Source organism: Pyrus communis, chromosome 8 (assembly GCF_041283825.1).
Source record: "Pyrus communis isolate YQ-2024b chromosome 8, ASM4128382v1, whole genome shotgun sequence".
NCBI classification, from domain to species: Eukaryota; Viridiplantae; Streptophyta; class Magnoliopsida; order Rosales; family Rosaceae; genus Pyrus; species Pyrus communis.
The window spans coordinates 14,427,499-14,452,210 of record NC_142572.1 but is presented as its reverse complement, the minus strand read 5'-3'; the positions used below and the strand labels follow the sequence as shown (position 1 = coordinate 14,452,210).

At 36.7% G+C, this 24,712-nt stretch overlaps 3 protein-coding genes across 8 annotated transcripts; 1 reads left to right on the top strand and 2 right to left on the bottom strand.

Annotated features, from left to right (window-relative positions):
• Positions 1 to 1,438: 1,438 nt before the first annotated feature.
• On the bottom strand, positions 1,439 to 4,454 carry LOC137717237 (COP9 signalosome complex subunit 5a). Its single transcript, XM_068456535.2, has 6 exons — positions 3,957 to 4,454; positions 3,368 to 3,649; positions 3,138 to 3,285; positions 2,959 to 3,041; positions 1,929 to 2,006; positions 1,439 to 1,811 (listed from the first exon to the last, which is right to left on the bottom strand). Exons 1-6 carry the CDS (start codon positions 4,359 to 4,361, stop codon positions 1,704 to 1,706), a joined length of 1,104 nt encoding a protein of 367 aa, XP_068312636.2. The 5' UTR covers positions 4,362 to 4,454; the 3' UTR covers positions 1,439 to 1,703.
• A 341-nt stretch (positions 4,455 to 4,795) lies between these two features.
• On the bottom strand, positions 4,796 to 12,555 carry LOC137717235 (protein KAKU4). Of its 6 annotated transcripts, none has more exons than XM_068456534.2 (13): positions 12,132 to 12,555; positions 11,121 to 11,194; positions 10,447 to 10,562; positions 9,849 to 9,934; positions 9,647 to 9,765; positions 9,201 to 9,383; positions 8,155 to 8,374; positions 7,473 to 7,519; positions 7,282 to 7,312; positions 7,082 to 7,160; positions 6,406 to 6,479; positions 5,681 to 5,780; positions 4,796 to 5,603 (listed from the first exon to the last, which is right to left on the bottom strand). In XM_068456534.2, exons 1-13 carry the CDS (start codon positions 12,388 to 12,390, stop codon positions 5,177 to 5,179), a joined length of 1,815 nt encoding a protein of 604 aa, XP_068312635.2. In that variant the 5' UTR covers positions 12,391 to 12,555; the 3' UTR covers positions 4,796 to 5,176. The 6 variants fall into 6 exon arrangements, with proteins under 6 accessions (XP_068312635.2, XP_068312634.2, XP_068312631.2 ...); XM_068456533.2 differs by having other exon boundaries at positions 7,270 to 7,312; positions 12,132 to 12,529; XM_068456530.2 differs by having other exon boundaries at positions 7,270 to 7,312; positions 8,104 to 8,374; positions 12,132 to 12,521.
• Positions 12,556 to 15,691: 3,136 nt separating this feature from the next.
• Positions 15,692 to 16,615, top strand: LOC137716837 (uncharacterized). The gene has a single exon (XM_068456206.2). It carries the CDS (start codon positions 16,007 to 16,009, stop codon positions 16,463 to 16,465), a length of 459 nt encoding a protein of 152 aa, XP_068312307.1. The 5' UTR covers positions 15,692 to 16,006; the 3' UTR covers positions 16,466 to 16,615.
• The last annotated feature ends 8,097 nt before the right edge of the window (positions 16,616 to 24,712 follow it).

The window sequence follows — 24,712 nt, the reverse complement described above, 5'->3', positions numbered from 1 at the left end:
ACATATACATATATATATATATATATATATATATTGTGACTGTGTGTATATGTGTATATATACATAAAATGGGGTGTCCCTTATTTCCCTCCCTCAAAAGTCGTTTCATTTATTTCCTCCAATCTTATTGGATGCTTGTATAAATAAGTAGCAATTGCATTTGCCTTCCTCATCCTCCCAATTTTCTTGCCTACCGCGTATGGTTTTTGGCTATCTTTTAGACCCTTTTTTCTTAAATCTTTTGTAGCATGCATGCTCATGTTAGGGTGCTCCATCTGTTAGAATTTCCTACACATTTAGCAATGGACCAGAACGAATAGTGACCCGCTTAGCCATCCCACGTAAAAATTTGTATGAGAGAAGCATTTTTTACCTACTTTGATGTTTAATGAGGATACCCAATTTAACCCCAACAATAGAGTTTTATAAAGAAAATTGTTTGTGGTTTGTTTTTGAAACGGTAGGGAATCAAATTTGAGTGACTTGTTCAATGTTTTAAAAGGCAAAGGCGCAAGCAAGGTGATTTTGTTAGCCCCGCCTAGGCCAAGGCCTTGAAGCGTAAGGCTAAGCCTTACTGGATTTAAATAACTGGGGACTGCTATGGGTTATTAAAAAATGGGAGACTATTGTAGGTTATTAAAAAAAAAATGACTTGGCCAAAACGACATGAAGAAGAAAACCTTTTTTTTTTTTTTTTTTTGACAAACGATAGTATCTACACTAAAATGGTAAGGAAACTATCGTTTGTTCAAAAAAGCTTTCTTAGAAAGAAAAAAAAAAAAATTTCTCTTCCCTGTTGTGGTCGTCTTCTTCATGAAACGTCGCCACACAGTAACAATTATAAAGTAAAGGATAGAGCCCTTTGATTTCGATTCCGATCATTGATGGATCTAGGAACACCCAATCAACCGCCTCAAGCACACCTTGACCACATCTAAGCAAGTTTTCGCCTACTCCCACTGGGTAGAGGTGTTATCGCTCCTGCTCCGTCTCCAAAGCCACCTAGGCGCACCTCGGGGTGTGTTTTTAAAAACATTGGACTTGTTACATATAAAGAGTCAAATAGTGTTCAAATGTCAGTAGTCATTCCTTCTTATAGACAAATCATAATTTGAGTGATTTATTACGTGTAAGGAACCAAACAATATTAAAAATAAAAACTCACTCATTCCAGAAATACAAAAACAAAGAAAGTCAAAATAATAGTTTCCCACCCAAAAGCTACTTTACCATATTCTAAATTCAATGTTTTTAATAAACTCCCTGCTTAGTAGGTTACGAGTAAATCAAACCCCAAAAAGGGCAAAAAAAATGGTTATGCAAAGATTTTGAATAAAAATTCAATTTAAGCTTTACAAGATCCATTATTTCTTAAATTCATATATTTCCATGAGGTAGTTTGGGCCTCATAGAATTGCAAAGGCAACACAATTCACCATTCGAGCCCCAAAGCCTAATTCCAATAGAAGGATTAATTTTGTCAACCATACAGTATATAGATAATATGATTAGCAAAATGGAAATTCCGAAGAAAACAAAAATAAAGCACCAGCACCTCGAGGATTTACAAAAGTATAGCAACAGAATTTCAGCAACAATGGACTCAAAATATCGGGATCATAAACAGTGACCCGGACTCCATCAAGGTTTCCTTCCGGCAGTGAATCGTCTCCGCCATCAGTGCTGCCGCCAGAATGCCAAAATCAACTTTCAACCATTGGTTCGGGGTCAGAAGATGGTTCCGTGAGAGATGGCTGTAGGAGAGATCTGTTGGATTGGCGTACAGAATTGAAAAGAATGTCCTTGATAACCTGAGCAAAGACAAATAAGAGCAACTGTGTTAATTAAGGACAAATTGGACGTTGCTATAAGAATCCACTGCACTAGCAAACAGAGGATATATGAAGATTGGCACGGCCAGGGGTTACCTGTGACATCAGACCATGCACCTGCTCGACAGTTATCTTTGCACTGTCACGAGTAATTTTGGCAAGTTGGGATTCTTCCTGCAAATTCATGAAGCCATTCAAATTCAACTACTGGCAATATAGGTAATCAGCGTGAATGATGGTTAAATAATAACAAGATTCTCATTATCTAACATTCTTCTCTTAATCACAAATCTCTCCTGCACATGAATGAAATCACCCAGGCATGCATTCTAACATTACCTGGATCTAAAATGCCTATCTATATGGGGGCAAGTGGGACCCGCATAGAAAGGATAGCAGAAGAAAAGCTGTGGGTACTATAATTCTAAACAGTTGAATTTGTTGAACAAAAACGTTTTTTTTTAACGAGTGGCAGGCAAACGAGTTGAATTTCCAAATAGCATGATATCCAGTGGCTGCTAAATTTTAAAACAGAGGCCAATGTTCCAGAGAAGATTCAAAAGTGCTATATTTTTGTTTTCCTGGTTTCTTTTGGAAAAATAAATAAATACAAAAACTTAAAAACTGTTTCAAAGCTGAGAACAAGAATCAAGAATACAAGAAACAACACAAAGGCCAGTCCACATGATTCTCAGACTAGGCAAATAATTTGGTTCTTTATCCTTTTGTTTTTCTTCTTAATATCTACAGAACTAGGTATACATATATTTATCAGTTTGGTTTCATGAAAGAGAGAGAATAGAACTCAATGAAGAGAGAGAATAGAACTCAATGAAAAGGGAGAACGACACTATGTTCACACATCAAGTTTGCATGTAAATCCACTCATAGACATATAGAATGACGAATTTTATAAATGTGTATTTTGCATAGACTAGATGAATATAAGGAGTGGCACTGGAATCCATATCACCTTCCTGCCCTAACCTTCTCTATGTATATATATATATATATATGAGTAACAGATTCCACTTAGCAGTTATACTTGTATGGTCCAAATCCATTTAAAAGATAGATCTTCTAAATCAAATCAGCAATATAGAGGGAAATGGGAAGAGAGACTTACCTCTCTCTTTCTTTGTGGGGGTGTTATTAATGGCCCAAAGCGAGAATGAGCCAAATGATTCTCTGCTTGCTCTAGCTTTTCAGCTGGCATGATTCAAAGAACACGACTTAATATTCAGTAAATAATCTAAGATATACGGAAAATACTTGAATAGGTAATATGGACAGGTAAGAAAGTACCTAGATCAGAAATTTGTCCAGCAACATAGTCTCCATTACCCAATAAAGGTGAGGAAGAAAGAGTATTCACCCAATACTTGTTCCAGAGCAGATCCAAGAGGTGAGTGTCAAGAGAAGACTTGAAATAAGTGATATCCAGAGAATAATACTGCATACACAAATACAAAAGAAGTTTCAGATAATAGCAAACCAAAGTTCCGCAAAAGAACTCTAGGATAATAACATCATACCTGTTTACAGTGAACACCAAAGTCCTCAATTTTGTTCAGAGGAATGGTCTGATACTCGGAGACAGGATCGTCTGGAGGCTTATATCCATCTGGGTACGTCCTGAATGCACCAATGTCAACTTTTCCAGCAGACACAGTTCGAGTTGGATCAATAACAACAGCCAAAAAGGGCTCCTGATATTGCTGGTTAAGCATCTGCGTCGAAACATCAATACCCGAAAGCCAGCATCCATAACCCGGATGAGAATGGTACCACCCAACCACATTCTCCAACCGCCCCGCCTAGGCAATGAAACACTCAGTAAGCAGATTACCTTGCACAAATAGAACTAATACATGGACTCCAATACAAGAATCCTACTCCACAAATTAACAAAAACGAAATTTGAGAAACTATGTCTTAACACAAACCCCACTAAGAAACCTAGCAAATTCAATTTCTCAGCAACTATGTAAGAAAAGAGCAGCAACTCGATGACGCAATAGCCCAACAACAACAGCAATTAGGGTTTATGAAAGCCCAAAAGTTCATGCCTTAAACATTGAAAAACACAAATAATTTGAAAAAAAAATCTAAAAAATCACATACCTGCTTATTGGTTTGGGAATATTCCACCATATACTCATAGGCATCAGCCTGAGCATTAACCCTAGTCTCAGTCCCTTCAACAGGCAAAGCAAAAGCGTCCATGACGATAATGGCGTCGCCGTCGGTCTTGCCCTGCATGAGGCCCATAACCTCGATGGTCCCGCCGGACCGGGCGTGCACAACCATCTTCAAGAGCGCGAGGGCGGAGATCTTGACGCGCTTGAAGTAGTGAGGGTCGTTGGCCCAGGGCTTCTCCTGCTGGAACTTGGCCTGAGCCGCCTCGTCGTAGTAGAATATGGCGTCGGCCGTCGGGTCCGCCTTCGGCTTCGCCACGCTCGGCGGCGTGTCCATGGGGATTATGTTGTTCTCGAGCTCCCATGTCTGCTGGGCTATTTGCGCGTCCATGGTGTCTGCGAAAATGTCTCTGAGAGACACTACTGCGTCCTTTGATGTTAATATACGACTCTGACCGTGCGAGTAATTAAGCGAAGTCGATTTCTACTAAGAAAATAAATAAATCGCCATTGGGCTGCCTTTTGTGTTTTCAGGGCTCCTTCGGAGAAGAGAAAGCCCAAGGAGCAAAAAACAGTTTTTTTTTTTTTTTTTTTTTTTAAAGATCGATATTATATTTTAAACTAGGGTGTAACTTGGCCGGGTTGGTCGGATTAGATGGTCAACCAATCCTAACCCAACATTCGGGTGTGGGTGGGGTTCAGGTTCATGTAGGTTTATTCGAGTTCGACTTTAAATTAGGTTGGAGCTTACTTAGATTGGGTTCAGATTTACCCAACTTTATCGAGTTCAATCCTACAACACCTTATTTTATAAAATGTTTCAAATTTTCATCAAACAACATCAATATATATTAGATCCCGGCAATATCAGCCACTATAAAATTGCCTACAAGGAGGAACAAAATCATTACAATTAGCGAACCATGCAAATGTAAGGATCACTCAACATGAGAAAATTTGGAGAGCTGTTACAACACATCGTGCAAACTCAAACAGGCGGTTTTCACAATTCCAATCAATTAGGAACATTCTCTACAACTTTTTAAGTCTAGCTAAACGTGGACAACGACCCGTGGCGTAAATACCTGACAGTAATTCCTACCCTGTTCCTGTTGACATGGAACCCGAACAAAACGAAACACATTTGCCAAATTACATTAGTATACAATAAATTACACTGTAAGGTACAGAAACCACAATTCTGTGTCATTTGCCCCGCGACCTGCCTCTCCTGTTGGATCTAGTTGGTCTCTTTCCCTTCTGCTTCTCCACAACAATGTCAGTCTTGGCTACCGGGCTTGGCTGGGTCAGCTCCTGTGATAACTCATTGGGCATACTAGAGCTGTTTTGGGAGCCACTGGCAACGAAATCTTTGTCCTTCGTGACATCAATATAATTTTCAATCAGTTCGTGGACCTCAAAAGTAGCTTCATTCAAATGTGCACCATCGTTTTCCGTTGTGGCACCAATATCGTTTCCGTTTTTGTTGGTGACCTCGCCAGTAGGTTCATTAAAAAACTCACGGTTATCATTTAAAGTGAGATCTGCAGCTGCAATCTCATGACTCGAGCTGACTGGATTACTTTCCCCATTGAGCACAGCGTTTTCTTCTGTGCCCAACTGTGCAGACAAACTGAAACGAAGAAAGGCAATGCAATAAGATTATGCAGATAATGCAGCGCCAAAACAATGACCTCAACAACCGCTTACTCAGCTACTGAAGAACGGAAACCATTTGTGGTATAAGCACTTCTTGATGCAGTCGCTTCTGTTGTCAAGCACGTTACATCGTCTAATTTTGAATCTGAAACTGAAAAGTAAATAGAATATATATAAATACGAACGCCTGATGCACAACCAAAATGCCTAGTCAAATGTCAACTGCTATCCAACAACTGAACTTCAAAGATTTATGAATGGCATCTTTCAGACTCGATAAATTATTCAGTACAAAATAGAACTGCGTCATCCAAGCTACATACATAGTGTTCTATCCCAATAAAACAATGATATAACTGGAATTGTATTACTTGCTGACACAATATGGTGAGAGTATTATGCATGACACGACAAGTAAAATAGTTTTGGTGATGGGCTGATAGCACATATAATTCCATTGGAAACGAAGACCAAGTGAGATGAACTTGTCCTCCCACAGTATCTAATTTTTTGAGTAAGTCTACCTGGATAAAGTGTTGACATTCAGAGTTTAAAGCACATATACTTAACAATGATATACTACCGAACAGTAAAGACACAGTTCACACTAGTTATTCAGCCAGACAAACAAAATTTCTTTGCTACATATACATATTAGTACAATACATTTGAATGCCGAAATGGCCAGCACAATATCAAACATATAACCTGTACGATAACAACACAAATGTGTATGCTTATATAACCCACACAACGACAGGGTCGAAAAAGTTCACCTTGTATGGTTGAATTTTGTTGTTCAGACCCATTAGTGTCCTTATGTCCATCAAAATCACCAGAACCAGCATCACTGTGACGTACAAGGGGAATTGAATGTGATAAACCAAACAAATATCGAGGGTACAAAATGGAAAAATAAAGGAGGAGGAGGGGAAGAGGGGGGAGGAGAGGGGGAGGGGGGGAAGGTGAAGGAAAGATCAAAATCACCGACCCAAACTGTACAGAATGGGAGTTAGGCGCAGCTTGGCCCTTGTATCAGACATGCTCAACAATAGTAGTTTCTAAGTTACTACAAGAATATGAGGATGCTAGGAAGATGAAATATCAACTATTTCTTGTAATTTTTAAGTTTTTATTTAGAACTGCTCCTCAAACACAGGAGCCATGGTATTTGGAGACAAAGAGTAGATGTTGCCTGACAAGTATTGCCGTGTCTTATCATGCTGAGGTCAGATGACACCCTTAAGTAAACTACAAGTTGACATGCATAAACAACAATTTTAGGTTAACCACAAGCTGATATTTGAAGAATCATAAGCTTGCTTTCAAATGGTACCTGTAATCTAATAACGATTTTTGGGTATGCATTGAATAATTTTTTAAGAAGCTATAAGAATTAGTTGACAGAAGTTTTCTTGGCTAAATAAGAAACAATTCCGTGAAGGAGCAAACCTGGGAGCAGTCTTGATATCTTCAGATGCCTCGAGTCGTTGTCCAGAGCTTAACATCTCTTCTAAGGCATTCTGAGAACCTATTTGATGGACAAACTTAGTGAGTAAAAGATGAATTAAAGGTATAGTATACTCATACATATGCATTAATATGAATGTCCAAAGGAAGAAGATAAAAGTGAAAATTACAAGAAGCATCACCCTTGCCACCCATAGAAGCGGCATCTGAATCCTTCACAAAAAGAAAAGAAAAGGTTATAACAAGACATCTGGTAGCACAATCTTTATCAGACTTAAAGAAAAAATAAATAAACCATATGTTAGTAGTCAGGTTGCAACAAAATGATACATATGCATAAACAGTTGTGATTTTCTTCAGAACTGATAATTACCGGAAGTGGCAAATCTTTCTGCAATCCATATTGTGTCTTCTCCGAAACTGAGAAAGCAGAAGATGGGTTATTTCCTGTAATTTATTTTCCTTAACTCTAAAAATTTATAGGGGAGTGTTAATGGCATTCCAAAGCAGTCATCTTACACTACTCTTTCATTCATTTTTCTATAAACTCATTTTCGTTGAAGTGTTTTTGGAAATTGTTGAATTAAGAAATTTTTTAATTGGTTGACTGAAAAGAAAGAGAATCCCTAGTGTCTTCCCCAAAACTATACGAGCAGAAGATAAGGTCCCACATGTTAGTTTTATTATATTTAATTTCCTTATATTCTAGAAGTTCAAGGCAAGTGTTATTGGAACTCCAAAATAGTCATTTTGCACCACTGTTCTACGATTATTCTCCTTTCATTAATATCATCTTCATAGTAGTGTTAATGGAAATTGTATCAATAAATTCTGAGATTAAAATAATTAAAGAGAATATAAACGAGGAGCGTATGCAGACTCTTTTGGAAAGCCAACAAAATCTCCCATAAACTATGAAATTATGCAATTTATTCATCTACTGATGACAATGGATTATTGGACTAAACCAACAGATTTACTGCATTCCAGTCAAGAAAAGATACCGTTGGAGCCATTGAACGCAGTTATTCCTAAGGACAAGTTCAAATTCGAACCTATGGCATTTTTAGAATTGTGAAGTTTATCTCCCACATCATCTTCTCGTTGACCACCCGGAAAAGAACCCAAGACACTTCTCTTTTCTAAAGCAGATGTGGACCAATCAATTCTTGTAGAAGGTAGGGACCTCAGTAGTTCTTCTGATGCCTTAGATCGTACTCTTCGTATTTCCTCCTGAATATTCCAGGACCCAGTAGCAGGGGCATCCCTTTTCAGCTGCATTAAATTTTCAGATAGCACAATCAGCATATCAATAACGACATACATTCCCTAATTTCTGTTTCACTAACTAAAACACAGAACACAGAAAGAAAGAAAGAAAGAGAGAAAGAAACATGTGAGGTTCAACATCAACATCCAATGTCTTATTTATTAAGTTGCATTTTCAATTAATATATGGTCACTACACATTTATATGAGAAAAAATTTCTGTCATGCTTCATGTTCCCAGATGTGAGTGACAACGCCATCATTGGACCCAACAAATTGTCTTGACACCTCGATAAGTTCTCTGTGGATTCACTCTACTAGGTTAATGTTTTGGCTTGTCTGCCTAAATATTAAATTTTTCAAGGTTTTCTCTGCATTTTACAACTTTCAACCTATCCTTGCTTACAAAACAAGCTATTCTTACTTGACCCAGCATACACAACACAACCTGACATTTTTTTAGTCACTGCAAATCGACAGACTCCGTAAAATCTGCAACTCAGCCTTGCTTTGCGTAACACAATTGCACATAATACAATAACCAGAACTCCCCTAACCCACATATCTTTCTGATTCAGAAAAAGTCATCATCCATTTAAACAACAAACACCCAATCTTAAACTGAGTTGGTAGTCTTTGTTCACTTTGAAAGTCGATCTCCAGCCTCAAGCTTTGTCACATACATTTATCATTAACCAAGACCTGGCATCTATATAGACTGGAGTAGTAAATAACCTCCCATTAGCAATACTGTTTGAGTTTAGAATCTACATCCTACCTGTCAGAAACCCAAAAGCGAAAAAGAAATGACAAGAAAACTTCCAAATGGTACCTTGGATGTAGACACAGAATTGCCACCAGTTGAATATGGGGTTTCTTCGTTGAACAGTTGCATCCCTATTGATGACGGAGATCTCAGTTCTCCATGCTTAATAGAAGGAGATGCCCATGGAGGACGTGCCCGCATATACACTTTGGCCACATCCACCGGTGAACCACCTTCGTCTTCACCACCCTGCCCCAACAGGATCAAATTGAAAATGTGATACATCAGACTTTGGTATCTCAACAAATTGCTAATATAAACTCAAGGAGAAGCTAATAGCATATATCTTCGATGTAGTTTTCTTTCATCAAAATATTGAAAAGCTTACAATTGCTTATTTGACATAAAAAGACAACTTATAGAAGATTTCACCCCAAAGATAAAATGCCAGACATGGGGAAAGAGACAGCACATGATAGCCATGATATAATACCAGAGGAAAGAGCACTAACTTGTGGGAACATAAGAGCGCTCAAGGTGTGGGTTCCATGATCCAAAACTGGCTTTGAAGTTGATCCCAATCTCTTCTCACTCAACCATTTTTTTGCCTCCATAACAGGACTCTCTACATCTGCAATGCAATTAATACCAAAATTAAAAAGTAATTGGTAAAATTTCTAAACCTGTTTCACTGGAAACTGTTAGGTGTCTCACCTGGTCTTGTATTCTCTGCACCTTCAGCATTGGTAAAACCTACGACTCTCGATTTAATAATCTTTATTAATCTATTACATTCTTCCCTGGTCAAAAACAAAGTTGAAGTCAAATAACTAGTTAATAGGAATGAAGAATAATTAGCAGAAAGGTTGCATGATACACAACAGTTTGTGGAAACCTCTCTATAACACAACAGATTTCAGACCAATACAGTATAGAACCCATAAAACATTATGTTCATGGTAGAGTGCTTATAAATTGAGGACAAGGCCAATGAGTCAAGACATATCCTAGCCTGGAAGTGTGAAGAACCATCTTTTACTTTGATAGAAGAACCAAGCCTAAGCACTAAACCTTAAGAAAATATTTCTAGAAATCAAGGTTCAATAACACGAGATTCTCGAAGTAGAATAAGAATTTACAGACCTCAATGCAGAAAATAAATTAGGATGATATAAATACACAAACAAATGACAAGCAAACATTACAAGTCTAATATAAGTAGAAGAAGGATGAAATGAGCAACAACCAAGGGAAATCCAAATGTGAAATATAAAATTATAATGATTCTTTAATCAAGAAAGTGCAGCATTACCTCGAGAAGGTCTCCTGCATAAGTAGTTGTTCAATTACATGCTTGTTGTTGCTCTTCCCTAGTGTTGCTGGGGGCTCCTTCTCAAGGAACTTGATCTCTTCTGATGTCCCATTCCTCTAATTCAACAACAAAAATCAACATTGCATGTCTAATGCAAGAAAATGAAACTGTAGAAGCTAAGAAAAACTGAAAAAGTGGTTTAACTACACGTATTGTGTTACTGTTCATAGTCCCTGGACAGCCCTGAAATTTACACCTCACAAAATTCTTGGTAGCCCCACATCATATCCCTTTCTTACTCAACTAAATCGCTTACCACAAGCTTTTTCCACAACTTTAGTTCCCAAATAACCCATTGAAACCATCCTTAAAGATCACCTTCAGTGCTGTAAAATATTCACAGCCTCCCTTTTGTTCCTTATCATCCCCATGAGTATAAAAACTTCAAACTAGTTTTCTACAACCTAAGTAAGGATATGACTACAACCTCTTGTAGAGCCCCATACACGAGCCTAAATTTGTACGTTCATCAATGGGAAATTGGGCATGAGTCAAATGACCAAACTGTTTGAAACATCTAGCATAAGTTCTTTCAAATGCTCAAAAAATTGCCCAATTGTAAGCATACCAATGCGTGCAGAACAACAGAACAATACAACATGTAGAGCTATTACCTTATTCAATCCATCATCTTCCTGGGTCGAAATATCTTCATTATCATCATCAGCCTCATCGTCAGTCCCATCCTCTGAAAAATTAGACAAGAAATCCAGTAAAAGGCCACGAAAACCAAAGGGCAGCATTCTTTTTTCTTCACTAAAGCACAAAACTGCCATACTCTTTAATACATCAGACAAACCAAAATCCACCACTGCTATGTACAGATATAACAAGATTAAGAAGGGAAAAAAAAGAGTAAATTGTAGCAATTGTCCCTTAACTTTAACTCAATTGGAGCAATGGTTTCTCAACTAAATATTCATTACCATTGGTCCCTCAACTCATCAAAATGTGCAGCTATGATCCCTCAACTAAAAATCTATTTCCCATTGGTCTCTCAACTTTAATCCAACTGGAAAAATGGTCCCTCAACTTTAACCTAATTGGAGCAATGGTCCTTCAACCTTAACGCAATTGTAGCAATGGTTCTTCCAACATAATTCATTTTGACAAAATTCTAACGAAGTTGACAAAAATGACTATAGCTACAGATTTTGATGAGTTGAGGGACCCCAATTGTAGCAATGGTCCTTCCAACATAACTCATTTTGACAAAATTCTAACAAAGTTGACGAAAATGACCATAGCTACACATTTTGATGAGTTGAGGAACCAATAGTAATGGATTTTAGTTGAGGGACCATTGCTCCAATTTGATTAAAGTTGAAGCAACATTGCTATAATTTACTCGGAAAAAAATGCCATCTTTAAAATAATTTATTTTCCAAAAAAATTACGTTTACTCCTAAATTCCAAGCATGTAGCACACAATTAGAACAGTAACTCCAATTTTCTTAGCACCAAAACCTAATCGACCTACACATTCAACCTATCAAAACTAATTTCCGGATCGGAACTAAGTACAGTATCGATTTCCGGCATTTCAACTACGAAATTACCAAAACATACACAAATTGAGCTTCATATAATCACTGTAAACACATACAAATGCAAAATTAGATTACCTGAGGAGGAAGAAGAGGAGGAGGAAGAATCAGGACCAAAGACGGAGGAAATAATATTCCCGGCGCCGCTGGCAATCTTACGAGTAGGCGAGTAGATGAGCCGGGAGAACCAATTAGGGTTTTCGGGTGGTGCGGGATTGGCAAACCTACGCCGGTCGTAGGGAGTCCTAGCACCGTCGTACCGTCGAGGGCGGACAATTTTGCCGCCGGATCGGGAGTCTAGTGCTCGGCGAGATCTGGAAGTGGCGGCAGTGGCCATGGCCGCTCTCTCATGTGAAGGAGGGAGCCAAATAGGGAGGGAATGAGAAATAGACAGAAGAAGTCCGTTGTGGAGGTTAAAAAGGGGGTTGGGGGTTTGTTTGTGTGTTTTTCGCAGTCTGTCTCATCAGAACATTCTATTGTTGAGGTTTGTAATGTGACGGTTATAACTATTTTGTTTTTTTGTTGACTATTTTATTTGGATTTTCAGTTCTAAATAAGTCATTGTTGATGTACTTTACTAATCGGAACCATTCAGTATTATATATATACATATATATATATATATACATCTATTGACGGAGTCAGAATTTTATAACAACGAGATTATAATTTGAGCCAATGGAACATCATCGGATCATTTCGTCTAGCTTCTGTTGAGTATCTGCCTAGTTATGCTGCATTTGTCCATTTTATGGAGGACTACCATGTGAGCTTTTTATCAAACATAAGAAATAAAAGAAGAAAGACAAAGGAAAGAAAGATAAAAATTCTACAAATAACTATACATGGGGTTGCACAAAAGAAATAGTGGTTTGTAATTCAGTGTTTTTGACTTATTTTTTCAGTTTGTCGCAATCATGTATGGTGTCATACACAAATATACAAGTAAATACATATTAAAATTATGAAGCTATTAGGGTCATGAGCAGCTAATGATCTCATGTTGGCTCCGCCACTGTATATACTAGCTTTTTGTCACACATCTATGCAGGGCAATTGGCTTTTTTTTTATTCTTTTAATTTTATTTATTTTAGATATTTTTTGTTAAAATATATTTTGAAAAATAATGAATTTACTAGTCATAAATGTTTCGAGGGTACTCGGCTAAAATCAAAATTAAACAAAAAAAAAAAAAAAAAAATTGGTGAAGATGAAGAATTCGACTTTGACTTTTAGAATCTTACCTTTGTTGGAGAGCGAGGCAAACGGTACGAGCAGTCTGGAAACGGGCAGTGGCCGAGGGGGCGATTGATCCACGAAATAACAAGTTGATCCTTGTGAACCCAGTCAGGTACTGGGGATTGGCTTTGGTAGTGACCTTGCCATTGTGGTCGGTGAGAAACTCCGATGGACGCTTGGATGAGCCATTAACAAGGGGGAGTAATTGACGACTCATGAGAACCGGAAGAATTTAAGCCAGCCATAAGGGATAGTTTGAGGAGTCAAGTTTGATGTTGATGGAGTGAGAGACGGATGGAAAGGCATCAAAAGTAGCAGCAGCCGTGGTGGTGGTGGTGATGGCGGCGGCCATTGGGAAGCTTGTGACGGAGAAGGAGGATCGGGAAAAAAAAAATGGCAATGAGTCAAAGTCTCTGATACCATAAAAGATTACTCAACAATTGAACGCAAAGTTAAAGAAGAGAGACAGTTCAATGGCTAACCTCGATTATTTTGAGGACTCTATTCATCTCCAATATATAAGGTACATTGCTCGATTTACAAGAATATAGAAAATGCACAAACATTACAATTAAGGGAAATAGAATACCGGAGATATTCCTACAAGTAAAGAGATTGACAAAACAAGTCAGAATCTATATGTGCAGGAAATCAGTGATTACTTCTATCACCTCTTCTCCTCAGTCCACAGAGACAAAATGTAGGAATTAGACGGTCTTGTTGAGCATGCCTTTTATTTGGTAGGTAACATCGATGAAGCTACTGTAAAAGCTACGACCTTAGGAAAACTCAAGAATAAATTTAGGGGTGTGTTTACTTCTCACACACCATTTGATAATTTATATCCGTTGATCTTCTTAAATTCATCTAATCCGACGGTCGAAAATTAAAAAGTTGTGTGACAAGTAAAATGAGGTGTGTGGATATCACACCCCTAAATTTAATTGGAGGCTCCGTTGTACATTTAGACCTAATCATTAGTCGCCACTTGAAGCACAGTGGGGAGAAGGGAAAAGATTGGGGAAGGAAGGTGTCTGAGCAAACAAAGAAAAAATTGAGAAAAATTGAAGAAAAAAGAAAATTGAACTAGAAAACAGAAGAATAAAGGTCACACGAGGTAGCGGGGGTGGCGAAAGGGGAGAGAGAGGCAGATGTAGAGGGATGACGGGAAGGCGGAGGGAGAGGGGGGGGGAAGAATCTGAGAGATAGGGAGGTGGGAGGAAACATAAAGGGACGGAGGGAGAGAAGGAAGAAAGAAGTAAAGAGACGGCACTGTGGGAAATATACTGAGGGGAGGCGGGAAGGTCTGCCACTTAACTAAATTCATTTTAATTACGGGGATTGAAATTCGAACTTCAGTGCAAAAGAAAAACACATTAGTCTAGCACTTAAGTAAGCCTAAATATTGTAACACTTTGATGGGTTTCATAGTTCCTTTTATTAATGTTAGGGTGGATGAATTTTTAAACCACATTTGTAAATTATGTGATGTGTTACTAATAAAAAAATAAGCACGTTAATCAATATTTAAATACTAGTTTAATAATTAATAACCACCCCAAAATATAATTTAAATAGATGACCATCATAAGATTACCTTAATTTTTATTTTTAGGCAATTAAATCCACTCCAAAAATCCAAGCTGTTTCTTAAATTGAGTCCAACCGTAACATATCTATATCCTAACTACAAAAAATTTCACGCAAAACATATTTAAGACAAACTTGAATACAACTAAATCTGAAGAGGTAGATTACAAGCAAAACATATCTATAATATAGGTAGCTGAAAATGATTTATTTTTTATATAGGTAGATTATTCAACAAGTGTGAAAAAAAATTGAATGTAACATTATTGAACGGATTTAGTTATTATAATTTAAGATTCTATGATTCTATAAAATTTTCAATTCTATCACAAAATAATAATTTACAAAACTGAATTTATATTGAAGTTACCTTTTTATATTGGTCTCGGATAAGTTTAAAAAAGGTAACATTTTTTTATCAACAAGTGTGAAAAATTAGGTTTTTTAGTCAAAATGGTTCCTAAAATTAGCAAAATTATTCATTTTGATTTATGAGATTTGAAATTGATAAAAATTGTCCTGAATTGTCCACCATCAATTATTTTAGTTTTTATGTAGAAAATCTTCATTAAATAAGGATAAACTGACAAAAATACATCAAATTTTGTCAAATATTTTTCACCCATTGTTTATTAAACTGATGGTATTTTTATCATTTTGATCTTTATTTAATAGAATTTTTTCACGAAATGATCAAAATAATTGATGTTGGTCAAACTTAGATATAATCTCAAAAATTATTTTAACTAAAAGAATCGAAAAAATAAAAATTACACGAGTCATCCTTCATTAAAATTACGATTTTGCCTAACGATTCGCTCCTCCCTGGATCCCTTCCGTTTCGCTGTCTTCTCCTTCTGTCTCCCGTCCGTTTCTCTCTCCCTCTCTCTCTACATCCATTCGCATTGGCATTCGCATTTGTCTTCCCCCCTGTCTCTCTCTCTCTCTCTGAATTTTGGGTTTTGGATTCTCTAGCTTTCTGGGAAAATTTATCTTTCCCCATGAAACACAATGAATCCACAAAATACCCAATCTACCCCGCCTCCAATTCTCCATTAATCCCTACTCCCAACAATTTCAATTCCCGATCAATCTAAAATCTCCTCTGCCATTCGGCTCAGAGATGACACGGGATGCTTTGCTTCTATCGCCACCGCTAACTCGGCCTCCGCCTCGCGAGAGGCGCAGGGTAGGCGAGGTGGCCGGCGGCGCCGCGGCGGAGTGCGCGGCGGTGTGCTGCTGCTGCCCGTTCAGCGTGATGAATTTACTGATATTGACGGTGTACAAAGTCCCGAAAGGTATTTGCAGGAGGGCCTTGGCCCACAGGAGGAACAAGCGGCGGTGCTTGGCGGCCCAGAAGAAGGCGCTGTTGCAGCCCAGGCCCAATGGGCTCGCCGGCGGCGGGCTTTATAGCGACGACGACGAATTCTTGAGGAGAGCGAGCAGCTACAGCGACGGCGACGTAGATGACCGAAAGGGCAGCGAGGATGAATCGGAGGGCGCTGATTTGTTGGAGAAGGAGATGTGGGACCGATTCGATGGTGCCGGCTTTTGGAGGAGTGCTTCTCGGAGAGATTTGTGATGATCAATGTCGTGGTTTTGGGACTCGCATGTCGTTTTCATTTGAATTCGAATCTGGGTGAGGACGGTTGGGCAAATTGGTCATTCGATGATTTGTAAATGTGAAAATTTTGAGATTAATGAAGAATTTTAAAACAAAAGTGAATATAAATTCGGGCATCATTTTTGGATTTTGAGTTTAATCTACCAACGGTATATAAGCCAATTGATTCATTGACCACAACTGTGTGTCAAGCTAGTTCATTCGGTCGGCAAAGAATTCGACTTGAAATTCATTAACATTTTGTTTCATTTTTTCTGAAATGACCATTTTATTTTCATTTTTTTCTCAAAGTTCAAAACAAGTTGCGTAGATAGTTTAGAAACAAATATTCAATACCTGAAAACTTACTTCTCTTAAAAAGCTTGCAGCTCATAGTTAAGAGTGTTTGAGACATTTGAGACACTGTTCAATTCTGTATGAAATTCACAAGAGTCGATTTCCAATGCCAAAACAAACCGCCTCCTTCAATTGTCGAAGAGGTAGACGAAGAGTTCATGTCACTAATACATGGTGGTTTGAGCACAACTTTGCCAAATGAATACAAGTAATGAAAAGGTTTAGGAGGAGGAAGCTGCCATTGACATTCTTTTTGTTTTGTTTTGGTTTTTTTTTTTTTTTTTTTTTAATAAAACGGCATTAAATTCATTGAAAGCGTCATAAGAGGCTCGACAGTACAAGAGTAGGATTCTTCCTTTACAATAACATCCCTAATAATAGAGGGAGGATTATCAATCCAAGCAACATTCACCATCGGAGTGGAGAGCAAATCGAGCCAAACGATGAGCTACGGAATTGGCTTGGCAGCGGATATAGGAAGCAATAGCTTCAATGGCCAAAGTTAGCAAGAACTTCACATCCTCAATGGTAGGTCCCAAAGGAGAGACATTTAGAGAAGCATCCCGAATTCCTGAAATGGTCTGAAGTGAATCACTTTCAAGAATAATGTTATGTAAACCCCTTTCTACCACCAGCTCAATTGATTTCGGTTTGGACTCAAAATAAACATTAGATTTAAACAAGGCTCAATTGCCTTTATTCCACTTAAAATTTAAATGGATATTTACTTTAGCAAAAATGTCATTTTCATAAGGAATTTGAAAGAAGGTAGCCTGTAGAGCATTAAAATCTTTTTGTGTTATGAGTTGAGTGTTATTTTCTTATTCCTTATTCATTATATATTTCATTTGAGAAAATGTCATTTTCAAACACTTCAGCAGCCTACAAGAACTTGCTCGATTAGGTCTAAACTTGCCTAATCTCTTGTATTTCGTATCTCTTTTATGTTAGTATTTTGTATTGGGGTATTTCCTAAGTATTTAACTTCATTTCCCTTCCCTTTTTTTCATTTTCATATAGTCTTTCATACATTTCAATAATCACATCTATGTGAAAATTGCAAACTAAGTTCAACTAAGAGTTGATCAATTTGTAGTTATCATCTGATAGTGATAGTGAATGATTCTTTGTCAGCATTGTTTATTTAAGAAGAAAATGCCTTATGTTGTCCCAATTCCAATCCCATGCAGCTTCTCCTATTCCAAGACTTGAACTTTTTTTTTACCAAACAAGTACTTGTCAAGTGATCTAATTTTGCTTCAACATTTTTACTTTTATTGACGTTGTCTCTAACTGAAGGTGCTAAACATAATCTTGTTCAAAATTATAGCCTTGCAATAATTTTTTTTTTTTAAATGAACAGTGATAGGTCATGTTAATATATCATCTCTAACGTAGGAGCTAAACATAGCCTCTCAATAATTTATTAGTTTAAAGTTTATCTTTAAATTTACTGGTTAATTTAATTACTACCATTATTAAAATAAGGTTATCCGAACATAACTTTTTAGTGCTACCTACACTAAATGAATCAGTCTCCAGATTATTATCTTTATATAATTCCATAATTTTTCAAATAGGATTTTTGAGCGAGGTATATGTGTATAAAAAAGAGTATTTGATGTTATCGGGGTATTTCCTAAGACAAACTAACGTTTTTGAGATCAATCACGATATATTCGAGCCGTTGATGTTATCCAGATATTTCCTAAGACAAGTTAACTCTTTTGAGATATTCCGAGACTTGGAACGAATCTGCACCAAGGGAGACAAGATGACGTTCTCAAAGCCCAAGTCCACCTCGACCTAAAAGTCCCCCAACATATAGTATGTAAAGGAGAAGAGGATGTGAGAAATGGAATATAAATGAGATAAGTATTTATAGAAAAAATTAGATTTTTTTTTTTTAATTTCACCTAAGAAAATTCTAACGGGTAGCTGACGTCAGCTAGCAGCTAGCAGTTACCTTATGAGCTGTTGGATTTGAATTATTTTATGAAGTAGCGGTGCTAGGCCCTAGAAAATGGGCTGGGATGGGATTTCACTTGGCCTGCTTGATGCCCTCTTGGCCAAAATATTGCCTGGTGGGCTTCATAATATTATTCCCCAATCATCCATTTGATTGAGTTTTTAGGCAAATCTCATTTTTTTTGGCTTTTAAACCTTTAGCATTCTTCATTGTAGATGGCTTGAGCGAGCATATCAAAATCGGAATAACCCGATTAGTTTTACTTGGTACATTCACCTGATGCTTGATGGTGCAGATTTCATGAACTATGCCTTAGTTGTAACTAGTAAATTTTACCCCCAAGTTGTTGCAGGAGCGAAAATATAACTATAGATTATGTTTTTAACATATAAATAAGTGAAGACTAAGATAAACATTAAGTGGAAAATGGAGCAAATATTTTTACAAAGTTGTCTAAGTTTATTTAATTACAAAAAAGATATTATCAAATGCCTTGTCATTGATATACAAAAATGGCTAGCCTAGTATTCCCCATTGACAGTCATCCCAGTGCTTCATTTGTATAACTACTTGAACATAGAATATCCCTGAATAGCACGTTGCTTATATACACAAAAAAAATGGGGAGTTCATGTAAAATCCTTTAACACTTCAGGAAAACCTTTTTCCTTGAAGCAGTCACTGCAAATAAAACAATTTGGATCATCAGAAAAAATTTGGATCATCAAAAGAAAAAAAGCAGGAAGTTCAAACTGAAACAAAACGTTAAAACAGTTGCAATAAATTTTGGAGATGAATAGATTTATAACATGGAAAAACTGATAGTAATCCAAAGTTACCTAGTTATTTTTTGTGTGGAGCAAGATTTGTTTTTGAGTTGATTGGGGAGGATTTTCTTTTCAACAACTTGATCAGAACCTAATCAACACCTTGTATATTTGTTTCAGATATTTCTTCTACTTCACTGTATTAAAAATATTAAAAACATTGAAAACATAAATTTAGATTAGATTGAGATCAATTTGAGATGGAATTAAAAATATTGTTATGCAAAGTATAACCATTTTTCAAATCCTATAAAAAGAGCTCTTCTAACTGACTCTCTATCTTTTATGCGATTCGCCAGTTGTGTCAACATGTGTAGTGAAAGATGAAACTATTGTAGAAGAGAATGTAACTTCTCTGGCCAGAGATTGTGGAGTTGTTGGCTTAATGGTTAGGTCCTCAGAAACGTTGTAAATGAGAAAATCATTTGAGTTCAACGAATTTCTCTTGCTTCCAAAACGAAGGTGGAAATTTGTTTTTGTCCTATAAGCCTAAGAAACTCACTTGGCAATTGTTTTTGGTCTGCTGATCTTTGATTGAAAACCAAATCGTTACAGGGCATGCCAAAAAAAATTTCACCTGATTTCCCAATAATTAGAGCATTGATCTCGTCAATTTCATCTTCAATGACCAAAAACTCATTTAAAAACATAATGCATAGATTAGAAAGCATGAATTCTTTAATGAGTTTAAAGCTGGATTCGTATTAATTTTTTAAATGTTGTAGTTTAATGTTAAGATGAACCATATGCTAAAATTGAAGTATACTATGATTCTTTATTTTAGTGTATCCAGTATGTTTAATTATTTTTTAATACCTTTTTTTTCATGAAGGTATAATCATTATAGTATTTTCCAACATAAAATATACATTGAATAGACATTTAAAAGAATGCTCATCTATGAAAGTGCATTGCGATACAATAATGCTTTAACCAATTATCATCTATCAAAGTAATAAACAACAACAAATTATTTTCCAACTTTGTATTTTTAAAAAAGTTTGGATTTAATGTAATCTAAGTTTAGGAAGATTCATAAGACACATAATAATATGTTGAACAATTGTGATTTATCAAAGTAATAAACAACAGCAAATTATTTTGTAACTTTGTATTGGTAAAAAAGTTTGGATTTAATGCAATATGTGCTCAAGAAGATTCATAAGACATAAAATTGAAATACAATTTAGAGTTGTTACCTTGGAGTGGGAATCTGATTTGGATGCTTTTGGCAAATTAGTTGACCACTTGTCGGATCTTTGTACATTTGTTTTGCACATGTAGGACAAGCAGTGTACCACCATTCATACATTGTGTTATATTGCTTGATTGACGCTTTGCAAAAAAACATATCATTCTGTAAAATGTTAAAAAATTATATTTGCACACACACCAATTATTAAATAGGTAAGTTTTATCAAATGAGTTAAAAACAACTGAAAGGGTTTTGATTGAACACAATAAAATAAAAGCATTGGATATACCTCATATAAATCAGGATCCAAATAGCCTAACTCCTCAATTGTAACCTTTTTCCCAATTTGTAAAATCTCTTGCTCATTTGCTTTCTTGGAAGAAGGAGGCAATGTTCTAATAGAATGAGGCCAATCTGAAAACCTGTAATACTTTAGATTGAACATGAGTTAAATACAGAGATAAACATAATAAGTTTTTTATTTTTTATTTTTATTTTTATTTTTTTTTAAGAATCTTAACCACATGATGATTCTCATTTTATGAGAATGAATGGACCCACTCTAATTTGTACGAATTCAATTCTGGAATGTCTGGATGTATATATAAAAAAAAAATGTTGAACCAGTGCTGTTCAAGATGATGGTGTCAGGGCAATAAACAAAAGTAAAGATAAGAAAAGGGAAAAATTATGTAGGGTAAATTACACTTTACCACCTCAGGTTTAAGGTGTATTGCAACCTCATACAACATCTTCAAAAAATTTCATTTTCATACCTCAAGTACTATTTTATTTCAATATAATACATCCGTTACATTTTCTATCTATTGGTCCATTAAGAGCTAACGTGGCTGCCACATTTGTGCCACGTGGCTAAACACTTAATTAAAAAATTTAAAATATTAATAATTAATTAAAGAAAAGTAAAACAAAATAAACAAAATAAAAATCCCAGAAACCCATCCCTTCCCCTTCCCCGTAACTCCCACCCTTCTCCTCCACTCTCTTCACCTCCCATAACCGATTCCTTCCCCTTCCCTGCAACCCAAACCCCCCTATCCCATCCCACCCCACCCCCACCTCCCCCGCAAACCCTCACCCCACCCTACCTAGATTACCCATATTACCCAGATTTGTTCTAAAACAGATTACCCAGCTTTCCCATCAATTTTCCCTCGTTTTCTAGGCAACCAAACAATAAATAACTCCAAAAATTCAATGAATTCCAACCCCATTTTTTCAGAATCCGAACCCAAGAACAAAAATGCAGAAAATTCAAATTTTGCAAAAGACTAAAACTAAAAAATTTGGAATTAGGTGGCGTGCGAGCGTGGCAGCAGAGCGGGAGGGATAGAGGATAATGTGGAGAGAAAGATGGTGGGCAAGGTCACCAGATTCACTTGGTGAGTGGATAGGAGAGAATTGGAGGATGAGAAGGCGGGGGAAGGCGCAAGGCGACTGATAGGAGCATATTCATGCGACTTAAATGGCTTGTTCTCGTGCATTTACGTTATGTTTCTCTAGTTATTTTAGTCCTTTATGCTTCTTTTGTGTGTTTTCAGGTTCTAAGGGCAAGGTATGCAAAAGGATGCCTTTTGGAGCCTTTTGGAGCAAATTAGAGATTGGAATGGATATCATATGCTTGGAGCCAAAAGGATGGACGAAATTAAAGACTTGAAGTAGGAAAGTTAAATCCTAAAAGACCTCATGTTTAAGCATCATTGAAGACTCCTACGCATTTTAGAACACAAAAACAACATTCCTTGCAGCCTTAGGACATTGTCGTGTGTTTCCTTGTGTCTCCCTTCCTTGCCATGCAAGGAAGGGCTTTGTTCCCTATTTTAAACACTTAAATCATTCACTTATCATATCATTCACTTATTATAAGCATTCACTTATCATATCATTCACTTATCAAACCATTCACTTATCACTTATCACTTCCATTCACTTATCACTCACCACATATCATTCATTTATCACTTAACATATCATTCATTTATCACTTAACATATCATTCATTTATCACTTAATACATCATTCACTTATCACTTATCATACTCATAATCATCTACACATTTCAACCATTTAAACATATGCATTTCAACTCACATGCATCATCATCATGCAACCAACCTTGCCACATGCTTTCCAAGCTTTCCCCCTTCATCATTAAGCCACATTCACTCCCATTTCTCTCCCCTTAACAGCCCTAAACCGTGCATAATTAAAGGACACCATTCAACACACACATGCACCAAAAGACAACATTGGCATGCATCACATGCATTTCCAACACTTCCCCCTTTGTGCCGTGCCTTCCCTTCCACTTTCCAACCACATTCTTTCAATTCCCACTTCATCATTACACCACCTAAGCCACATGCACTCCCATTCTTTAATTAAGCCACTTAAACCACAAAACAATCACACAACACACCAACACACATGCATCCTGAAATTCTTTGCCATGCAATCACATGCATTTCCCTTGACATTTTCAGCCATCACACTTCATCATTACACCACCATTCACTCTTTAACCCACACACACTTCACACAAACAACATTCACATGCATTCACATGCATTTCCAACACAAAACACACTCAAAACCGTGGCCACCTTTGCATTTCAGGATTCCCATTTGCATTTTCAGATTTCCAGCTTTCCCTTTTATTTTCCAGCTTTCATTCTTCATCATTGCAGCCATTCCACATGCAATTCTCCATAATTCCTCCACACAAACACCTTAAACAAATAGCCATATACATCTCCACTCCTCCTATAAATACCCTTGCATTCCCATCATTCAAAACATCTCATTCACAACACAACACCCCTCAAACACTTCCATTCTTTCCTTAGCCGTGAGTCCCCCCTCCCTACTAATCCAAACACCAACCATTTTTCCATTCCCCTTCCACTTCTCCACCACTCCTTTTCCATTCCACACTTCCATCCCCCAAACCAATTATCCCTAGACCTTATGCTACAATAAAGAGGAAGAGAAGAGAGCCTAAACGTTCGTACAATTCAAGTTTGAGTTGTTGGAATGTTTAGGCGTTTCTTTGATTTCAATGTTTAATTTCGATTCTCTTTGTTTTGTATGAGGAACTAAACCCCCCTTTAGCTAGGGGGGGATTCGAAATATATGTTTATGCTTGCATTTTGATTTGATTACTTCTAATTGCGTTTCATAAGTTGTGGATTCAATTTGTTTAACCGTTTGATTGATAACTTATTTATGTATGTTTATTAAGAATGCGCGCTTAATTTTCATGCATGAATATGACGCTAGAATATAAGTGAGTTTCACCTAATCGTTATGAACTTATATTCACAAGTAGTGAAGGTTGCTTATAAACAATCGCGTTAAACGAATTCTTGGCATAAGTTTCATGCAATCATAGTAACGAATGCCTCGTCAACACTTATAGTTTTCATGATGCTTAATGATTCTTGCTTGTTTCTCTATTATGCAATTCATGTAGGAAACTTGTGAGGAATGCTTTGGGTTGTCGTATGCAATCATCCAATTCATTAACTTAAGGAAAACTTGACGGTTAATTTAAGCGGACCTAATTAACCCGGGGTGTTGAGAATTCATGGTTTATTGAAATGCAATTGGAAATCATTTTATTATGCAAGTGTAACATGTATGGAGATGAACCCCTTAGCTAGCCATACCATCCATTCATTTCCGTCAATTTCATATTTACAATTTGTTTTCTTTACAATCTATCCATTTTAGTTTAAATTCGTCCAAAATCAATCCCCCCATATTTCGTTTAAGTCTTAGTCTTAATCTTTCTTATTTTTAGTTTTGAATTCTTCGAGTTTAGTATAGCATTTTAGTTTGTGTTTTTAAAAGCATTT